Source organism: Drosophila simulans, chromosome 2L (assembly GCF_016746395.2).
Source record: "Drosophila simulans strain w501 chromosome 2L, Prin_Dsim_3.1, whole genome shotgun sequence".
In the NCBI taxonomy this organism is placed as follows: Eukaryota; Metazoa; Arthropoda; class Insecta; order Diptera; family Drosophilidae; genus Drosophila; species Drosophila simulans.
The window spans coordinates 16,889,108-16,911,949 of record NC_052520.2 but is presented as its reverse complement, the minus strand read 5'-3'; the positions used below and the strand labels follow the sequence as shown (position 1 = coordinate 16,911,949).

Genomic DNA, 22,842 nt, shown 5'->3' with positions numbered 1-22,842 from the left:
TGCAGTCAAGGAGAACAAGACTGGGCTCGCGAGTAACATAAGATGAAAATCGGTTTAAGTTCTTTAAGGGGTGAATGCTAAACAGCTTACGCATATATCAATTACATTAAAGATATAAATGTTATAACATAATTATTCGCTGCTTTCTTTAAGCTAGATGTTTTACAGTTTGCTTAAATGATTTCAGAATTTTCCTCCTAATTGATCATCGTGTATGCAACTTGGCATTATTTATTCAAAAAGTTGGACCATCACACTCTTGCAAATTTCACCACTGAGCCTCCATTAACATACGGCCCACTTATTGCATCCCCTTCTTGGACTTCCTTCCTAGCCACATTAATATTTGATTACTGCTCCCAATTCAAGCTTCTTTCGAATAGCAGCGAAAAAATTTCCTATGCCTTGAGGCCGCGACCGAAAGTTGAGCTAAAATATTGGCTTCCAGACGGCCATAGAATATGTGCTCGAACATATAGCAGAGAATTTAAAATAAAAGGCCATAAGCACGCTTCCTACCAACCAATTTTCTTTACTTTCCTTCCCTTTTTTTTGTATTTCTGACTGCTTCTGGCATAATTTGAGGAACTTCCTATTCAACTTTCGCCGACCAGCCCCAGGGGACGGACACTCACCTCAGAGCGAGGTGTATATATATTTATAAAGACAATTTGGCCGTGGCATATTACCATGCCAAGGGATATACGAAGTCTTGGACCGGTCGAGAGTATTATAAATAATTCAGTGGCCCGGCTCTGACCGGAGGCGCTTTAATGAGGCCAAAACGGACTTTGACCATCACGAGTTTAAGCAATTTTCGTAGTCAGGTGAAGGTATAGGAATTTATGACAAACTTTCTCTTTTCAAACGGTTGTGCCTTGTTTTCTTGAGATATCACTTGGAAAAATCGATATCCACAAAACTCGATTGAAATAAAAAGTTTAATTTATTTGCATATATGTAATATATATATTTATATGCATAAATATACTTATATTTAACCATTAAAATTAAATCAATTTAAAATTAATTCCCCAAAGCTTTTCTTGTTCCACAAAATTTCTAAGTAGACTCAGATTTGTGAACGCCAAGAAAAATCAACCGATAAAGGTAAGTATACATGACATATCCAAATGTGGGCGGAGTTCGTCCGGGACGCAAGTCGAAGAGGCGTGGCAAGGGGGAAAAATGGGGGTAAGCAGCCGCAATGCGTTAGGGAAAATCAATTTCGCATAAAAAATTCAAGCAAAATTTTATGCCAACCTTTTTTTTCGACGTCGCTGTTTGTGCCATAGCTTAAGTAAAAGTTATTGGCAGAGAGTGTGCGGATGTTGCATGTGTCTTTGTGTGGCGGCATGTGAAGTTAATGATTATGCAAATTGGCCTATAAATCGATTCCAAATCGTCGGTATGGCTGCAAATGGTCGATAGTTTTTTCAGCGTCCTGATACGGCGACAAAAAAGGTACTTTGCCTATGTATTCGCCCTGGTTTAGAAATTACATAAAGTTAAATGCAAAGCAACAAAATTATTCACCGTTACCTATAATACATCTCACAGGCATCGATTTTTAGCCCTAACATCAAATAACTCAGGCCTTTTCTCCTAATGCTTTGCGAGCTCGTCAACGCACTATAAAAATATCATTATCAGAGCAAAAGTTTGCTTATCAAAGACGACTTCGACAACAGCAACAGGATAAAAACAAAAAGTGCTGGGGAAAATTGTGGCAAAGAATTTGCATATTCCACAAGCCATGCGGCAGGAGCCACAGACACGCGGCTGCCACTGTCGTTGAAGTTGAAAAATGAAGGCCAGGAAAATTGAATTGCCAACTGGTCGTCTGGGTTCCTTTCCCCTTTTTGATTTCTCATCGTCTCGCAGAAAGCTTATCATTAAATTCAAATATCAATCAATTTATCATAAAAAGGAATGGAAGCGCCAACAAAGAAGCCAGTTGAAAAGACGAACAGGGGAATTATGGAACTGCATCTGCATCTGGAAAAGGAATAGGGAATCAATAGAGAAAAGGGTCAGGTCATTAGCTCTTGGAATTTCAATATACATAGAAATTGGTTTAATAAGAACCAAATATTGAAATAATTTTAAAAGCATAAAATACTTCTAGTGTTATATGGAAGTTCTTTAATATTAGGGTTTCCACTTTTAACCAAAGAACCACAAAGATTCCGACCACAAAAGCCTTCTATTAACCAGTTGACACTTGTGCCTTCGACTGCCTTGAAGCCCTTAAGTAAATTATTGCTAATGGCCTTTACAGATGGGAATCGCTTGCTAGCAAAGTAATCACAACACGTGATTGATTGAAATCAATTTCCCGCCATAGACATCTGTGAGTTGTGTGTGTTTGATTTTCGGGGTGGTGTTTGTGTTTATGCATATATTTGCTATCATTCGGTTACTTTCTCTTGTGGCAACACTTGAAGAAAGGATTCCTTACCAGAAACATAACAAATAAGAAAGATTGCTTATAACATAACATTTTCGAAGTTGTAGTACCGAATACTACGCATTTGAAGGAAAAAGATTTCAAATATTTATTTTTGGATAAATTAAGATAATTAATAATTTCAACTGTAGACAATTATATTTTTGTAAGCAGTTCATAATGCTTTTTGCTTGTGTATTAGAGGTGTGTTCTTATATACTATACTTTTTTATTCTTTTAGATAACGATACGTTTGAAATCAAGCAGGTTGAATGAGGGTCCCTTTTCCGAGATTTTTCCATTTCTCGGATTCTCCACGAGAGTTGCCATAGATGCCAATTGCAGACAAGCGAGAAGCTCAAGTTGAGGTCGTTATCCAACCAAATTTTCAGCGCGCTTTTCTCGCACTCATCTTTGATATGCTGATTTATTCCGCGAAATTAATTTCAAATGAGTGGCTGATTGTCATTATATGGAGTCATATATGAATAATCGAAAGTGCATCTATCTGGAAACCTTCGATTCGCTCCAGTCCCAATTTCCGCCCACATTGTTGGAAACGAAAGCAAAACAGAACAAATACGTGGCTGGGATTTTTATAACCAAATCAGGACAGGACCAGCCACCCAGTGAGATACAGCTGCTTTTTGGCATTGCCTTTTATTGTTTTTTATGATCATTTGTATTCATCAATTTTGTATTGATTTGGCTGGGGAAAGCCAAGACAGAGGAAGCGTTTATATGCCAAGGCAGCGAAAGGATAAACAAAACTTGGCAGAGGGCAATGAATTCTGATGTTTTGTGGCCCGTTTCGTCCTTTTCGCCATGGTTTTAGCCGCTTTCTCCGCTTCTTGGCAATTCCGCACAGCATCTTACGAATTTATGAGCTATAAAAACATCTGCCAGGACGGACGCCCCCCTTTTTGTTACCCCACTTTATTTTCCCTGTGTGGTAAGGACAAACAAAAGTAAAGTGCTCCACTTTTTGATTACTTTTGGTTATTGTTTTTATGATTTTTGTTTCCTTTACTTTGCTTTTATTTTACATTTTGATATCACTTCTTCCGGAGTTCGAGTGTCCTTTCTTTCATTGCGTAATTTTAATTAGGCGCCAAATGCATACTAAAATATATATTTATTTTAATGGATGGCATGTGTGTATAGGTATTGCAAATGGATTTGAAAATTGAATGGATTGTTAAAGATATTTTGTAGGCTTGTTTAAAAGAAAAAGGAACAATAATATCAGCAACCACAATAGATATGTTGTCAGCTTCTGCGAAGCATTTTTTTTTTTATTAATTTTGTATAATTATCAGCTTAATGAGCCAGAATTTTATTGATTTTCATTTTGCATTCGAAGATTGCATTTAATTTAAATATTCGATCTCTTTGAGACTTTTCAACTAAATGGAAATTCGCGCTTTTTGCCATTCATTGAATTTATTAAGTTCAGAACAAATAAATATGAATGGTAATTAACTTTTAACCAGCAAAGAGAGCAGACTCTGAAAAGACTGGGAATATTGAATATTTTATAAAGCTGCGCGCGCATATTAAAATTGCATTAAAAGTGTCAGGGAAATGCTGCTTTCTTTTTTCTCCAACAGAGCCAAATTAATCCAGGAAAAGCCAAGGGGGCGGTTTGAGCGGATAAAGGAGATGCCAAGCTGCGGTGGGAAAGCGAATAAAAAATTGAATATGCAGCCAACGGAATAACTGAATTCATAAAACGCATCGCAGGCGAAATGAAATGCGGCAGAAATGAAATGTTAACAACGCCAAAAGCCGAAAAGTAGTTCGCCCATTTTCCACCGAATATAACGAAACGGGGCATCTGCGGGCGTGTAATAAATAAAAGAGAGCAAAGAGACTTTCGGCGACATCAAAGTTATTGACAGCTGTAAAGTTCGGTGTAATCTCTACTCCCATTCCCGCATGGTAAAATGTCAGAATTCAATTAAAATTTTATGATATGCACAAAGCAGCAAGAGCAGCAAAAGCAGCAAAAAGCGCCGACTCTGGGAGTCGCGCAAAAAGTAGAAAAGGAAAGTTAAGCAGGAGCAGGGAAAGTGGATGCGAAATTTTCCTGTCATAATGAAAGCAGCTGCATGCCCACTCACTCGCCTGCACTTTAGCACACATACACACACTCAAACGCTCATTGAGGCCATTGGCAGTTTCCCCGCTTTTCCCCACCATTATGCGCTTTTCCCAGCTTTTCTCTTTACTTTGTGGCGGCGACAACTGCACACAAGTGCTGCGCATTTTGATATAAATTTATGAATACCCTACCCACAGGCCAGAGGGCACATATGGCTGCATAGCAGTTAAATTTTATTGATAAGAAAAGTATCACTTTCCATTATGTGCTGGTAATATCAAAAAAGAAACAAGCTGCGACCATACAAAAATGCATTAATAATATCTCAACCTAATATTAAATAATAATAATTTTTTTTTTATTATTATATAGTAACAATAATGAAAGTAGGAACTTCACACTAATTTCCAACTTCAAAGCTGACAAAAAGCACATCCAAATGACACTCTGGCCGATGCTGAAAGTACTTGTCTTGACAATCCAAGCATTTTTTGTGATGCTGTTATTGCTGTTGGCCATCTTGAGCATCATTTGTGCGGCGATTTTTGTGCTGAGCTCTCGGTTTTTGCGGCAGAGAAAAATAAAACGAAAATAACCATTAAAATGATGGTTATAATTTAGCTAACCATTTCGGCTAGCATTGTTTTGTAGCTGGCCCAGCTGCTAATGCGACTTTATTGTTATGGATGTGACGCTACTCTCTCGCTTTTTCTTTTGCAGGACCAGCGAATTTGATCATGTGCATGTGGATATGCAAATGGGTATGTTAACAGGATGTTGCAGCATGTTCGTCATAAATTCTGTTGGAAAGCCGTGGTAGTGAGGGCCACAAATCGACCATTTGCAGTGACCTTTCAACTGGCGCCCATAAAGCTGTCTCTCAACCGCCCCCACTCCCCCAATTCAGCCTTTTTTGGCCACTTTACAACTTGAAGACCACGGAGCGGACCCAAAAGCGGATGCGATAAGCTTAACCCATCCGCACACTCAGTGGAGGCATTGATTACCAGCGGCCCAAATAAATTACGAGGGCTCAGTACTCTCTGGTCCACTCAAATGGCAAACTTTCCCCTGCAACTTTCACTTTGGAAACAGCGAGACGGGCAATGGCGAAAGCAAAGCAGCCACCGGAGGCGGAATTTTTCCGCTCTATTTGCGCTGCACAGTGACTGCCAAAAATCCACTGCAGGCACCTAACACAAGAAAAGATCCGATGAGAGATGTGCCAGGACATAGACAAACAAATACCCTGACTTAAATTTAGATCTCAGCATTTAGCATGCGCTTTATATATTATTTTGTTGCTCACTACAATTTATTCATTATATGAATTTATAAAATTTAATGAAATAAATATAATGACCACTTTCACCACACATCCTTGAGCTGCCGCCACAAAGTAGAGCGAAAAACCAACTTTGAGCTGCCATTTGCCATTTTCCAGGGCCATTCTTGAGAGCGTCTTGGCAGCGATGGGCGCGTGACAGGCGGGAGGCGTGGCTAGCGATGCGTGAATAAATCAGCTCGAGTTGCAGGCACATGTAAGTAATGTTTCCTTGGCCAGACACGAGCCCATCCCTAAACTTCCGTGGGAATGTGTTCGAGGAAATGACACAAGTGAAAATATTTCAAACACTTTGGTCCAATGTGAGCAAGGAACTTACCGAGAGTGTGATTGTATGGGTATTTGCCATCGATTGAATTGTCTTTACGCTTTGGTGAGCGGCTTACACGACTCAGCCGAAGCTTTGATTGTGGGTGTGAGCGTCTTATTTACTCACACACCCACACTCTCTCCGTCCGGAAGTCCCAAGCCTTTACTTTCGCTTGCCTGCTCTTTCTCCTAATCAAGTGCTTTCTTCCGCAGAGTGCATATAACATTTAAAAATAGTCAGAAGGTCAAGGCTTAAAGGCTTAAACTCACCACGAAAATATTTTATCCTTTTTTTTAATTTCATTATTGACTTATGCTAGTGGTATATTAAAAATAGGGCTAGCTAAACTTAATTATTTTTCTGCGCAAGCGTTTGAATTAAATTCTAGACAATATGAATTTAAAAACGTTCAGAAAACCTCTTGTTGCCTGTGCCATAAATTAAATGTTAAAATTAAAAAAAAAGAAGTGGGAGAAATTGTTTCTGCCACACAACACTTTATGCTCTTGATTTCGGACCCTTATCAGACATTGTATCCTTATTAATCTTCCATTCCTGATCCCAATGCCTCACACAGATTTCTCCACTCGATTTGCACATTTGATAATTTCTGACTGCGAATCAAAATCAATTTGCTGGCCATCAACGCCCATGAGGTTGAGGTTGTTGCCACGAGGTCTGACCTGGAAAGCCTTTTAGCCCAACATTTGCCTTTTGCTACGCCCTCCGCACAATTTCCTCCCAATTTCCCGCACCCATCCTGCGGATCCTTGACTGTGCTGATTATTTTATGCCTGGACGAACGGTCAGACGGTGTCATGTTGTTGCCGGCCCCTTAGATTTTTTGATAAATTTTCCATATCGTTAGCAGCAGCGGCAGATGATGATGAGGGGCCAGAGGGGAGGACCACAAGGACCGAGGTCCGTTTTAAAGGGTGTTCTCGGCCCGTTTTGGCTTGCTCTTTTTATTTACGGGCCAGATGCACAATTTGTTGTAATACAATATTTTGGCCATTAGGAGCCAGGAGTTGGGAGCAGAACAAGCAAATGGCCACTGACTTTGTTTGCTGCGCAATGTTTGCGCTTTTCTGTTTTTCTGTCTACTTTTTTTCCTCCAACACTTTGAACCTTTGCACGTGCCCCATAAGATGGGTGGAAAATTGAGAAGACAGAGGTGCAGGATATTGAGTTCAGTCGATGAAGGGGTAAGTCTCTTTCCGTGAGAGGATTTTAAAGAATACAATTATTTATATTAAAAACTATGAAATGTTTCAATTCAGTAGAATTGATATAGTCATGTATTATGCTTAAACGACGCTTAAGAACACACTTTTAACCATTATTAAAATTAAATAAATAAGAAATATATTTATTTCTATCAAAAATTTAAACATAACTTTATGGCGAACGTTTCAGTTCTTCACGGATTAGAGGGTATCATGGCGTCTTTGATCCTGGTAATTTAGACAGTTTATTTAGGCATGTTTCTGGTTTGACCCAAACGTAATCCGACCAAGTTGAGAAATAATGCTTCCAACATTTTTGGGGAAATCCCTCACACATTTCCATCTTCTTCTGTCTCATTTCTTCATACCCCGCTAACTTCTAGTCCTTGACTGCTTAATGGAACGTAAAGTCTGCATGATTAATAGGCGCCTGTCGGTCGTTCGTCTGAGCCTCGTCAGACATTAATGCTAAGTCCTACCGTATCCCGAAAATATACACTTTTTTTTCTCTCTCCGCGCTCGAATGATTTCAATAAAGACACACAAAAAATGCCCAAAAAAGTCAACTCAGGGCACTTTTATTTTGTTTCAATTTGGTTAGGGGCGTTTTCTGACCGGATCGGACCAAATTGAACCGAACTGAACCGAAAAACTGGGTCCCAAACTGTTTGCTTTGTCCTGTGTTTTTTGCCTTTTAGACATTTTATTTTACTGAAATCACAAAATGTTGTCCATATTATGTATCGAATTTCAAAAAATCTAGAATAATAAATGGATAAAGCACATTTAGTTATCCAACAACTAATTATCCACTCATAGTACCTATTGGATTTCAGTGAAGTTTTTCTTATTGTGAAACTGATCAGCTAGGAACGAACTCTGGAAAATACAGCAATTGAATGCATGACGAATTTAATATTTACGTTTAGTGCTTTTAAATTAGACACCAAACACATTTTATGCAATTTGTTCCAAAAAAATGCTGTCATGTCAACGAAAAGTGCCATGAAATATGTACGGATGTTTTTGGATTACAGTTTGCACTACCCCTCCGATTTATTTGAATGCTGGGCACCTGCTGCTTATGTCAACGACAATAAACGAAAGTGGAAAAACAACAATGAGGAAAGAAAATAGAAACAATCGAGGAGCTTTCATCAATTGCCCAAATGCAGAGATAAACTTCAACAAAAGCTTAGTGGCTCAAAATGTTTTTGTCTCGCAAACACAGGACATTGATACGTATGTGACTGTATGTGTTTCCCATCTATTGCAACAATCGGAGTGTGCGTGTGTGAATAATCAAAGCAAACACAAAGTGGAGGAAAAAACACTTAGCCACACAGAGACTCAGTTGCTTTGGCCATTGCGGCGACACAGTTTTATTTAAACAAAAGCATACTTGAGCTTATGCTCAGTTTGCCGGCAACAATTTAATAGCAGTGTATGGATGAGGGGCTATGTACACCACAGGATATAAGTGTGTCCTTACGTAGGACGTAATGCCCACATATGCACCATCCGCATGGTATATTTTTCGCATATATAAATATTGGACCTTGAAATACTTATTAAATCTTGAAAATCTCTTAAAAAAAAGTATCAGCATATGAAACCAGTGTTTGGCAGTGCCAAATTGGCACTAAGTTAAAGGGAAAAAATATATAGCATACTTATATGGGCAAGCAAAATCTATGCCGGAATTTTACTTTGATATATTTTCCCAGAACTAATCAGAGTTTGTTAATCAAACTTTTGAAGCTTTTGACGAATGATATGATATTTAAAAATTTCTCCTTAAGAAATTAAATCTACATCGATTGCCAGGAAATATACATATAAAAGAGAGGGAGTGACCCCCGTTTTTCATATGATTATTTAGACCCCTGTTGATTTTTCTCTTTTTTTTTTGTGCTGAGTCAAGGGCGATTTCTACGTGGGCTCGACTTGATTAATGCGAAATTGTGTTACCATCTAATGAGGGGGTGGCCGGCATAGGGATATCTATGGGTATATGCGCGTATTTCAATATAATAAGTGGGAGTGCCCAAGCAGGTGGTTCTATTTCATTTGAGTTCGGTCATTATTTTCGCAAAATTCAATGGGAACGAGCTGAGTTTCCAATGAAATTTAAACGAATTTCATATTTACAGTTTGCCTGGGGGTGGTGGGCGTTTTCGGGGGACGCTGTCAGAAGCAATCAGGCTGCAGGCGCTGCTCGGCAATATCAAAGAGCGTATTAACATGCAAAGCAGGACCCACAACCAGAGTCGAAGTCAGAGCGCCAAAAATGAAAAGTAGTAGGTATGGGTTGAGTAAAATACAAAACAAAAAAAAAATGAAAAGAAAAAACAGACTGGCAAATAAGGAGACGCGAACTTGACTTGCCACAGAAGGCGCAACAAAATTGAAAACCATTAGGATTAATGTTTAGTTGAAAGATTTGCGCGTTAAGCCATTTTTACATGGCTGCCTTCGGCTGCTCCGATTGCTAATGTAGTTTATGTGTAGGAGTGGGTGGTGGGTGGCGCCTTTGGATTTCCCGATGCCAGGATGGCTCTTAGGCTCCCAGGGAGTATCCTTAACGCTAACTGACGTTGGCTTCTGCTGCGGATGCTGTTACTGCTGTTAGGCTTAAGGCGAGACGCTCAAACGACATGTAAAATGTGACATTTTAATGTATGCAAATGAGACGTTGAATTAAGCCAACGCACCCACACTGGGAAAGCCAGAGAGACAGGATAGGGAAAGCGGCGGATATAGGGAGAGCCGCAGGACCTGCAAGGATCCCCGCTGGTGTGCAAACATTCACTTGGCTCCATATCCGTTTCCGCTGCTCAGCATTCCCAGCTCTGTGCTCTGCCCTTTGTGATATGATTTGAAAATAATGAAAAGACAGTTACAGTCCTCCCACTCACTTTTTCGCCACCCCTATTAGAAACCCCCTCACGTTCCTGCCCTGCCGGAAATGTCAACTTAACTGGCTTGAACTCGAAAAATGCGACAAAAGGCAGCGCCACAGATTATTGAAAGTAATAAAGATAAAAAAATATATACAAGATATATTACTCTTGGAAACATGTGTAGGGCTGTATATATTTCATAATACATCCTAGGAATAGTACTGAAAAATATGATGTATTTTATAAAACAAATATTTTTGAGGCAAACATTTTTACAAATTACAAATACCTAGCTCTGGTTTGTAAATATTATGTTTCTGGAGAAAAAAAATAGAATTGCGAGGTCCCCTCTAATAACAAACAAGTAATCCTGAATGGGGACTTCTTGCCAAATTTATTAATTTCTATTCCGTCTGCGTGCCCCAATTTGTCCTTGTCGACGCTTTTGTCTTTTGCCAATGGACTTGTTCGATTGTTTTGGTCTTTGGCTTTCAATTTGTTGATTGTTTTTCTTGGGATTTTCCCAGGAATTTGTTTTGAGGGAGCTGGATTTCCGTCCACAGAAACAATTCTGTAAAAATGTTTGAGTATGAAATGCGTAAACTTTTTGTTTGGCGTTACATTTTCTAAGAAATGCTGGAGAAACATTTAAGATATTTGTTACTTCACTTAAAAGTTCTTAAGAAGTAAATGGAATAAAGAGAAGAAGACAACGTGTTATCTTAATTTCTTTGTTTGGTAAAAGAGTTGGCTCGATTACAGTAATGTTAAGATAACAAATTAAAACCCAATAATAAAAGCTAATCTTAATTTAGCTTTTAATTAGATTTTAAAAAAATGTGTGACCAAAGCTCACCCGTAAAATCCCAATATTAAATATTTTCCCTGCTTGCAAGCAGAAGAAATCCTTTTACTGGAACTCAGGGGTACATTTGTTTAATTATATCCCATATTTAAATTAATACCAACTAAGGCACACTTTTGCCATTTGTGCTTAGACTTTTCCCCCCAAAAATTTTTAGATGAATGGAAAAAAGATGCCCACTGCCCCGGCGTGGCATTAATTATGACCCATTCTAATGGTGCCCAAAAGAACCTTTTGTATATGCATACGTATTAGGAGGGAGATTTATAACTCACCGATTAGGACTAGTATCACATGTAGGATATACCAGATCTGCAAACTCGTGGCCGCCGTCCTTCCTGTGGCCGATTTTCTCGCTCCCGGAGTTCCGTCCTGTTGCTCCATATTCATTCGCAGCTGTTGGTGGCATTGGTGGTGCTCGGTTTTATGGTGGTGCGGCAGCTGGTGCTGGGTGAAGGGATCCTCCGCACACATCTTGGCCTCCGTTAAATGCCCCATAGAGCCACGCCCACACGCACTAATGTCTTTATTAATTTCGGTGTGAAATTTTCACTTATTTCATTTGGACATTAAGTTGTTGTTTTGGGGCTCCCCCTATACTGCTGCCTCTGTGCGGTAATAAAATGTTGGCTATTAATCACTTTTAATCGCGACGCGAACAAAAACAACGGCAAAGTTAAAGGCAAAAACTATTAAAGGACCTGAGGCTCCCCGCCCCATTTTGCTGCTTCCATCATATGGAGCGGCACTGCAGTCAAGTTAAAGACATAAATTTTCAAGCATTTTGGGAAAAGATTAATTACACAGCAGCCTTTTCTCGGTTCTGCGGCGGAAAGAGCGTGGAAAAGCGGAAAACGAAGGAAAGACCTTGCCACATAAATTCAAAATCCAGTTGCCGCTCGCTCCTTAACCCTTTGGTTGATTTAGAGCGTCAGGAAAACGCTTGCCAGGCAATTGAGATGGTGACTAACATCAAAAGCGGCGGGTTGCGTTGGAAATTCACTAAAGGGTCGCCTTTTTTATTTTAAACGGTGACATAGCATATGCCAATTGCTTTAATTTTAATAACCCACAATCCTTCAAGTGCCTGACCACAATACCGATTTATAATCCAAGCTAAGCACGCGCAGCTAGCTGTGCAATTATCATAAGCTGGTTAGGCGCTGTTTATTAAATGAAATACCAGGAATTCGGTTGCGGATTGGGGTCGAGCCACTGGGAACAGCTCATATGTCAAGATTGGCAAAATTATGGCCTCATCTCAGACATACGTTAAAGCGAAATTTATTGGTAATAGGGTTGTTTGTTTCCAAATTATTATTTTATTTATGACAGCAATTACGGTTCAATAATATGCGGACAACCGAATTTGAATTGTGATCAGTGCAATAATGAAAAACATTTAAACATGCATCTATGAAAAGAATGAAAAACATAAGGTTAGAAACATATTAAATGATTTTGAAGTCTTTGTAACGTTTCTTTACAATAAAATAAACTATGAAAATATATCTTTTTAACTTCTCGATTATTGTCATTTTGTATTTCTCATTAAAAAACAATAAAACACGTACTTTTAGAAATTACACACACCCGCATTACACCAATGCTGGAAATGATTTATGGGCATTTACAAATCCAGTGACAGCACGAACAATTAACAAATATTTATAAATATTTATAAATATACTGTCATTGCCCGACAGATAGCAATAATATTCAATTTTTTCCGATTAATTCCCTTTTTTTGGCATTTCACTTTGTTTAAAGCCAACAATGGCTGGATAAACACAAATAAATAGCCAACAAGTCAGGTGCAGATAATAAAGCAACAACAGCAGCAGCTGTTGTTTAAATTACAGCAACAATAAAATCGCGTACACCCGCAGAAACAACAACTCTGGAAAGTGGGGCGCCCGAAAGCAGGCAGTACTGAATAAATGGTCAGGACCCCGCCTTATGTACAGGACACTATATCTATTCCAACACGCCCAAGCAACATAATTAGCCTAAATTGAAGCAGGAGCTGAAAAAGGGAGACGGCAATAGCGGCAAAAAGAGAAAAAATCACATTTTATAATTAAAGATTAAAATGCTCTCCGGCTGAATGTGGAATTTATGGTGGCAAGTTTTCAAGTTGGAGTTCCTGGCGCAAGTCAGGGAAGTCAAGCCGTGTTTTGGTCTTACAAAATTAAGGATACCGCCTTAATCATTTAACAAGTACATAGACAGCTTACTAAATTACTTTGTATCCTACATGTTTTAGTTTTAAGCTATTGTTTCAAAAATCATATTTTGCTTGAACGTTTTTTTATATAAAAAAGTTGTTTGGGAATGTAACCTTCTTGCATAAATCTATCATAATATTTATAAAAAAAGCTCACTTGATGCCGTAAAACCAAACTGTTTACTTTTTTATATAAAGGAATGGGAAAACAACTACAAAAACTGACGATGTAAAAGTTAAGCCCTCGCTTTTACAAGGTTCAGTTTTTGGTTTCTCCACTTTTCCGGTTGGCTCGACTATTTTTAATTTTTGTTAGTTTTGGGGTCGCCAGATGATTACTCCTTGTGTTCCACTTTTCGCGCTTTAATTAACCGCAACCGCAACAGTTTTCTCAGTTTTCCCAGCAATAACAACAAATGCCTGACAAATGTTTTCGGCACGCAACAAATGCGGCATTTCGAGCGGGGGCTCAAAGATTTTTCATTTCCACGACCTGCACTTGCTCACATTTTCATTGAATACGTTTCTGTTATTATTGCTGCCACACTTGCACTCGTTCGTTTTTATTTGAGAGTATTACGGGGCATTTCCTACTTTTTTGTAAACACGATATTACTTTTAGTGACCGCTCGCTCACGCACACACACACATGCACAAAATTTGAAAGTGTGCGTGCTATTCGATTGGCTCAGTTTTCAGTTTCGGGTTTCGTTTAGCTCCTTCACAAAGAGGGGATTGTAACAACGCGCGCGACAAAAATGACGTGCGTTCACTTCAAAGTTGAAATAGCGACTAAAAAAAACTCATGCTCACAGTGCCTAGCCCGCGAGTGGCGCCCTCACTTGGCCAGCACTGGAAGCTTCTTGGGGGAATGTCATTCGACAAAGCAAAGCGCGAGAGGGAAAGCTCGCTTAGCTCTCCTGCTCTCTCCTTCCCCTTGTTTGTATCATTCCCAATTGGTTCAGTTAACAGCGGCGTGTTTTTAACATTGGAACTTTCCTATAAATTGTTAGGGTTTGTGGTAGCTCACATAGGGAAATGTGCTGAGGCGAATTGACCAAACTGTATGGCTTACTATAGCATAACATTTAGCCAACAACGCATACAGTCTGCCATAACTTTTGAGAAACATAATGGGAATTTCCTGGTATAAGAAATTCTCTTAGCTATGTTAGTTTCATTACATATCATGTTTTTTTTAATAATTACTAATAATACTTCAGTTTATAAGTAAAAGAACAGCTATGAAAATATATAATCATAGGAAATACTGAGAATATTATTGAGAATTACTGATTAAAAATGTAGTTTAAACTCGTAACCTAGTGTCGTTGTTCCTACGCACTATTGACTTAACCAAATTTCAAGGCTAGCGAGGCAATGCAATTAATTTGCACATTGTTTTCTGGTGCTCAATTAAACGCCATTAAACGAAGGACAAATAAAATTGTATATGCAAATAAATAAATGCGAATGTATAAGCTCAAATGAGTGTGGGCCCGAGAATCAAATATAAATGGCGCTTTGCTTAATGAAATAAAATGTAAATTTCACTGTCACTGTAAACCACTTAAAAATAAATATGAAAAATTATCACAATATTTAATGAACCAACAGACCAGAAAGCCAAACTCCAACTGATGACGTCAGAGCAGAGGGGCTGTGGCGGAAGGGTTTTTTAAAATTATCCCTGATATATGACTTTATCTATGCGATGCACACAACTGAACGAGGGGAATCGGGTTAAATGAGCGACTTTTGTTTGCCCACCAGCAATGACAATGAGCAAAAATGCAATTCAAATTGAAAATGAAAAATAATGCAAATAATTGAACTTTTTGCGCATTAATCGAGTTAAAGTTTCGTTTTGCATGAGGAATTTAAAAGTGCGTTAAGAACATTACAAACTGCAGACCTTTTAAAGGTTCAACGCTGGTTTTTCTGCGAACTTACTTCCTTCCTCTGAGTTTCCCGCCTTTCCGCCCTGCCACATGCAAATTTCGACCACTGCTGTTCCTTAAAACACTAAGAAAAGTTGCATATAGCCAGTTTAAATTTATAATTTTTCATTTATTTAAAGTACTTTTATACGCGTTCGTCGTACAATAAAAGGATATACTAGCTTCCTTAGAGCGAATACAACAGGTACTGGTTGTCAATACAGAGTTTTTGAACGCAATTATAGTATAAGGTTCGAAGTAGCAGCTCTGCGGTGTGCGGTATTATCAATATGACGAAAGGACATTTAAAATTTTTCCTTCTGAGTATCGTGTATATAATAGTCAGGGACTTTGACTACAACACGCTGTACTACTTTAATTTAATGTATTAGTACTATGAAAACTACAAGTAGTACCATAGAAACATAAATAGGTTTAATACTTTAAGTAACTAGATATTTTTTTGTCTGCATTTGCCTGGTACTCTCAGCTTCTATCCCAACTGGAAACCCTCTTCGGGACAGTGGCATTTCACTTCATTTCTGTGCCTGGTTGAAATCGGTGCAGCACTTGAAATTTTTAAGCTTATGTGGCTTTCAAATGGGGCAAGGCTACGAGAGGGTTAAGGGGCTAGAAGGAGTATTCAGCTCTCCTCTCTGTGTGCTTAGCTAATGGTTCAGTCTAGCTTAGGTAGCCCTAAAGGAGATTCCATTCCTAGTCAGGAACATTTGTGGCCTGCATAGCAATCCCCCAACCAATAAAAGCACTAAGAGAAATATAGAAATCTCAAAATGCACTTTAAGTAATAGCTCAACTCACATTTGCTAATATTTCATAATGCTAGATTTTGTGTTCCCATCTTTTCTCAACAAGAGCGTGTAGATTGGATTTCGAGTGAAATTGTAAATGAAATGAGTCAAGAGGAGATTCTTGACTTGAAGTAAAACCAAAGAGAGCCAATTAAAATTCAGATTTTCTTATCAGCTGAACTGTATATTTTAACTTAAAAGCATTTATCAATACGATACTGTCTTATAGCATTGTTACCCATCGATGGCCTTCAAAGTAGGCTCTCTCCACCAAGCTGAATTTACGTGTGATAACTTCACGCGCAGCTGTCATAAAAAATTCGCGCAAAAGAAATGTTTTCGGCCTGGCCCAAAGGGAGTGGATATGGTGGATGGGGTAGGGTTAAGGGCACACTCATAAATTAATACGAAATACACTTAAACAAGAACAGCGAGAGAACGAGAAAAAAAGGAGGGGAAAAACTTTTGTACTCATTGATTTATAGCGTTAATATTTCTGCTTTAATGCATCAAATAAATTAAATTGTCTTACGCACCTTTCAGCAGTCGAAGCTGGGAAAACTTTGATGCCACTTCGGGGCAGGGTACGTGTCTAACAGGGCATTATTTCCAGCAAAAGAAAAGAGCGAGCAGCAAATGCATAACTTCGATTTTGTAAAAACAAATAAATATTCATAAAAAATTATTCTTTTCTCTCCCCCTCACACGCTGCTGTCTCCCTCTTTCGTATTCCAGTCTTCGAAAAAAGCACTTTGCGGATCTTCAGTCGCCGCCGCTGTTTTGCATACAGAAGGAAAAAGTATGGGCAAAAGGCGTTTGAATTATAAATATTCATTTATGCTAAGCAAGGTGTTCGTGGGCGGCAGCAGGGGGCTCTGGGCGGGAATTTCTCCAGGTGTACTCGGGGGCGTTACCTTCGTCACGCCAGTTGCCTCCCCTCTTCTTTTTTTGGCTGCTCCTTTCACTTCTGTTTCTGTCTTGGCCTCTTTACCAACAGGTCGTATGATTGATTTAATTACGGTGTAAAGCGTGCTATTTTCAGCCATAGCAGCAGTCTTCTTATTTTTATGTTGGGAAGAGTAAATATGCCTCATATAGACTTCTGTTCTTAGCTACATTATATAATTTAAATAAAATTCGTTCGTTATTCAGCAATTTTGAATCAAGACCAATCAAGCTAATAAATCAAAAAAAAACTAAGTTATTCAAGTATGTGCAAAAATTATGCATTAAATCTAATAATTAAACTTCCTAATTGAAGACTTCTTGAAAGGGAATTTTTTGGTATTTTGAGACATGCCCCACTTATTGCTTATCTGTGCTTTAGTAATCTAGGTAGGTCATTAAACTCGCTGCTTCGCTCCCCCTTCCTTTTGCCAACGGATTGCTTATCGCGAAACAGCCAAATGTTTGCAATTTATGGTCGCTGCTCATTGTTGCTGCCTTCACCGCTGCCATTTTACCACTCCGTTGTTAATGCCGAATGAAAAGCTCAGCTAAGCGCCAACGCCCGCATCTACACATAATTTCCGTTTTCCTTTGTGGCGCCCACAGCATCGGATGGGCAAAATGGGGGCGTGGCACAAGGGAAACAAACAAGCGGCAGTCGTACTTCATGTAATCAACATTTTAATTGCGGAAACGGAACTCACACACACGCCCAGCCAACGTGGCGTATGTGGAGTATCTGTAACACATTACGCATACGCAATGTATGCTTCACTCTGTTTTGGCCGCCGTTGTGTTTTTTTTCTGCTTTCCATCACATTTCCGTCCTTGGGACTTTTTCTGGCCCACTCTTTCTGGCAATCGCAAATCTAGTTGCCTCTCTTTTGCGCTGGAATTCATTACATCAAATATAAAGAAAGTTTTAGGCAATTTGCCAGAAGTCCTGGGAAAAGAGAAGAGCAGCTAAAACCCATTTCCCTCCCACACCACCTAGGAAAAAACGGAATATACTATATACCCACTTAAACGCTGCAGCATAGCTGCATGCAGGTAGCCCAAATCTACTTAGCTGATGGTGGTCGCCCGGAGGGAAAAGGTAAAAAGGGGAGGTGACTAGGTAAACGTAAACGAATTTGCGAATATTCAGCAGCCGTGGCAGCAACATCAAACTAAGCTATGGCATGAAAAAAGGCTTCGAATTGAAAGTACTCTACAAAGCAATACAACTTAATCAACTAATTACTATTTTTTCACTTCATATTCTAAAAGAACTGTACTATTTTAGTAAGTGTTTATAGTGTAAGTGGTGCAAAACACCATGATTTTAACCACCACTAATTTTAATTAAACACCTAATTGTATCCGTTGGCAGGTAAGAATATTATATTTAAAGGGTACTTTGCGTACATGTCAATAATTCGATTAGCGAAAAATGGCCATCAGGATATTTATGGTTGAAAATATTTGTCCATTTTATATTTGGATAATCTTTCCACTTTACTTCCTGGTCAATTAGGCTAGTCTGTCAGTACCCAACGACAACTTGCTACCCCATCCCCTATAGAGACAGATATCCTTCAGACCGCTCCCTTCAGTCCTCCAACTGCTTGCCACCTTACTTTCAGCACAGCTTGCCTTACAGAAGGCAAGTCAGTTTGCCGAAACACTTGAGCGACAATGCCAGGCGCCACAGCTCGTAGCTAAGCAATGCAGACGAAAGCCCAAAAGCCTGGAACCTTGATCCCCGCGGGTCCCTTATCCAGGCTGACCTGTACTTCCGAGTCCTTCTCACTAGTTTCTTCTATTTTTTATGGCTGCATCAACAGCAGCAGCAGGGGCAGCAACAGACATGATAAATTCTCTTTAGTATGCGGCATACATGAGTGATGATATTAACCAACAACATGCAGCTTCCTCGGGGGTAAAAGTGGGAAACACGATAGTCAGCCCAAAAAGGAATCGCTTGAATCTGTCTTTCCTTTTCCGCCCATCTATTCGAAACAGATATGATGTCATGGATTAAAACGCTAAGTTATGAAACGATTTTGCAAACAAATCAGTTATAGTTTTAATTTTTTAAGATGCCTTTTATCTAAATATCAAACACTTTCGTTTTCGTTGCGTCGAAGCTCTCGTTTTTTTTTCCAATATTTATTTTTTAGTTCTTTCTCGTTTCGTTGTTTTATTTTGAGCTGTGTTTTAACCCCACCATGAGTATAATTCAAAGAACCTCATTTTCACGGGCATCGGTATACTCCACAGACAACGAACCAACATCGAGAATGGGATCAACAGTTTTGATTGGTAATGATATCGCTATAGAGGAAAAAACCGAGGAGACCTTAGTCCCAAAAAAAGAACTAGTAAGACGCCAAAAAAGATCAAAACCTCAAAAGATTACAAAGACACCGGTTGAAAATAAACCACGTAAAGTGGTTAAAAAGCCTCAAAAGGCGGTTCCATCCCAAGCCATTTTACCAACGATCGTAAAGAGCCAAAAATCTTTGGTAAGCTCTAAAGAAACGTCACGGAAATTTACTCTCCGTGATCGTTTCTCTAGAAATTACCTTTTGGACTCTCCTGGAAATCGGTCTAGTGTGATGTCTGTGGGATCAAACACCTCCGTCTTATCCAGAGCTTCCACAAGTTCGCGAAGATCTAGAACCAGGACCAGCAGTAATAAGCTACCCACAAACAAAAGTGGATTCTGGGGTCCTTATAGAATATTTGTTTTAAAATCTAAGAAGCCTCAAACTGCTGAAATAGTACAGAATTACCTGACAGATACTTTTAATGTGGAGGTACAGATAGTCGAATCATCAGAGTCCTTAAATTCAATGCGTTTTAATACCCCTTCGGATTCCGATTCAAAAAAAGCGTTAACTAGTATTTTATCGGAATCCGATACTGAAATGGAGCTTACTGTATCGGACCAAGAAAGTGATGTCGAAGAGCCTGAAGATACGAAACAATCCGAAAGATTAAGGTTTTTGGAAATATTTGGTAGTCTACCTGATATAAACAAGCTCTCTGCTAGTGACAGTGTTGAAAGTATACAGTTTACCAAAGAGAAGGAAAAAGTATTACCAGTGGTCAAGAGTGACAGAGATCGGAAAGAATCGGACTCATTCGCGGATCTTCAAGTGGAAGATGAGTACACCGAATTTCTAGACCAAAAAACCCACAGTCTAGAGATCAGTAGCGAATCTGTAAGCGAAACTGACGAGGAAATCTATAATGATGGCACAATTCCAGAAGAAAGCCAAGATAAAGATATAAGTGAACATTTGCTTAGTATCCAGATCAGGTCGACAGTCTTCGACGCTTCCTCATCGGATTTGTTTAATGAGATTCATATGACTAATGTAGCGATGGTTGAGCAGTTCCTCAGCGGGCTAATAAATGAAGTGGTCAAGTATGATGAAAGTACTTCCGTCCGATTGGGACGACTTCTAGACAAAGAAAAAATGCTGGAGGAGCTGTATCTACTGGTTATCGACTATCAATGTGAAATGCATCGCAATCAGGTTCTCGAGAGGAGCGTTTCAGATTACTATGTAAGGCGTAAGGAGTTTTCCTTGGTCAGCGATGACAAGCAAATCGACACTATTAACCGCGAAAGGCTGATGTCTGCTCTGATAGAGCTTGATAATCGTTTGGAGCAAGTTAAGCTGACTGAGGAGTTAAGTGCTAAACAAGTCAAAGCTTTGATCGAAAAGGAGGCAGAAGCCCGAGCTTTGGATGCCCAGATATTAGCCAAATTTGAAGCGAAGGTCAGGGAAACCCTTTGCAAGGACGAACTTGATCGTATAACAATTGTCGTGAATGACCTCCTCAAAAAAATGAACAAGGCTCGCGATGAAACATCCGAAGTACGGGAGGAATTGCTTTTGGTTCAGCATCGTTTGCAGGCCCTAAAGAACGTGAGAGCTAATGGTGTTTTCGGATTTAAACTTATATATTTATTCTCTTTTTTTTAGAAATCCGAAAAATTGGAAAATCTTGGAGGTGGCCTCCGCGTCCTTGAATATATTTCTAATCAAGCCCGGAACAACGCTCTGAGGCTTAAAATTAAAGGTAAGTCTTTCTAAATAATTTAGAATTTAATTTAACACATTTAATTGCTTGCTTTTACAAATTATTTTATCCTTAAATAAAGAAATTATCTGTATATATATCTTATGTTATAAATTAGTCCGTAATTTGTGTTTTTAATTACAGAAAAGGAAATAGAACTTAAGCGGTTTCGCGACCGCAAAACCTATGATGTCCATGCGATGGCCCACTTGAAGAACAAGCAGAAAATAAACGAGGAGCTGCTGAATAATATGAAGTCAAAGCTAAAAACGCAGCAGAAGCTTGAAAAGGACCTCAGAGCTCGTCATTACAGGGAAATGGTAAAGCACGACTGGGTGAAGAAAAAGATACTCAAACTTAAAAGAGCCGGCTGCTTGATGCATTATCCGGATTTGTTGCTGGACTACGATGCAACCGTGGATCATGTGCGGAGAAAGCGATTGGTGGTCAGGAAACTCCACCAAGAACACCTTCGCCTCGAGGAAAGGATATTAGAGGTGGACACCCATATCAAGACGATAAACACGTCACTCAGAACCAAACTGAGTTTTGCCTCCGTGTCCTTAAGTCGGCTAAGTAACAAGAGCCTCAGTGGAATAAGAAGGTAGCATTTTCTAGGGGTCAATTTCTGTATTTCTTTAGGTTTATTTATAATACATAAGATAGATGCACAATAACGACTCATAGTTCGATGCATAGTTCTTGAAAGTCAAGTTTGATTAGTTTGGACTTGCATACTTCACAACTATTCTGATATCGCCAAATTTAACTGTTGGTGGTTTTAATTTGCAGGGAAATTCACTTCCAGCAGCTGTCAGAGACACATGCGCAGGACCTCAATTCACTTTTCACTGAATGGTGCATCCGAAGCCACGCAGCAGGACATGTCCTGGCTGCTGGCATAAAAAGTAGTGCTAAAAAGTATTCAAGCACTTTACTTAATTTTTATCTAGTTAAATACAATACTCTGTAGTCAAATTCGTACATAACTATTAGGCAAACTTATAAGATGGCAACAATATGCATAAATTTATGTTGGGTGTTTAGAGTACCAAGCTTGGGGCTCAGAAAGTTTTGTGAAGCACTGTATAAAACATATGTAAGGCAAAGCCATGTTTTGCATCTTTTGGCAGCTGCCATATATCTTAGTTTCTGGGCCCTACAACAAAACTACGAAAACATTGGATACATAGTCGCCACACAGCCGTATATCTATAGGTGCAACCACTGGGAGTGTATTAGTCAGTGGTGAATTGGAAGTAGCATCTAAGGATGAGCCAAGCAAAACGCAGATGAGCCGGTGGATGGGGCAGGACGCGTCTGGTGGGGCGTGGTGGTGCGTGGAGGTAAAAGGGATTAGGTTGGGAAAAGGGGATTCTCGGAGTCTGTCCAGGCTGAAGTCCGTGTCTGGTTTGGCCTGCTCCTTGGTATGCACATTTCATGTTGCACTTAAAAACAAAAAACGAACAGGTATGTTCGAGGCAAGGTTGTCGAGTGGGGGTCTTTCGGTGGGGTGGTGCTGCTGGCACACACAAACATGTGGCGAAAACTAATAGCAAAAAAGAGGAAGCACCAGTAGCAGCAGCACCCAGCAAAAACCGAACCAAAACCAACTGAGTTGGGTTAATGGCAAAGGTGC

The 22,842-nt window shown here is 39.3% G+C and overlaps 2 protein-coding genes across 4 annotated transcripts in view; one reads left to right on the top strand and one right to left on the bottom strand.

Moving 5' to 3' along the window:
- The window catches only part of LOC27206561, a 31,799-nt gene extending 17,563 nt beyond the window's left edge, over positions 1-14,236 (bottom strand). The window contains exons 1-2 of one of the 3 annotated variants that reach the window (XM_039293199.2): positions 13,937-14,236; positions 11,478-11,810 (exon numbers count right to left, since the gene is read on the bottom strand). In XM_039293199.2, the coding sequence (XP_039149133.1) occupies positions 11,478-11,700 (223 nt within the window). In that variant the 5' untranslated portion in view covers positions 11,701-11,810; positions 13,937-14,236. The remainder of the gene's footprint in view (positions 1-11,477; positions 11,811-13,936) is intronic. The other 2 variants (XM_039293206.2, XM_016180281.3) reach the window with 2 other exon arrangements.
- Positions 14,237-19,215: 4,979 nt separating this feature from the next.
- Positions 19,216-21,898, top strand: LOC6732588 (polyamine-modulated factor 1-binding protein 1). The gene is made up of 3 exons (XM_016178183.3): positions 19,216-21,049; positions 21,107-21,203; positions 21,348-21,898. The coding sequence occupies exons 1-3, from the start codon at positions 19,337-19,339 to the stop codon at positions 21,809-21,811; spliced, it is 2,274 nt and encodes a 757-aa protein (XP_016025273.1). The 5' UTR covers positions 19,216-19,336; the 3' UTR covers positions 21,812-21,898.
- The last annotated feature ends 944 nt before the right edge of the window (positions 21,899-22,842 follow it).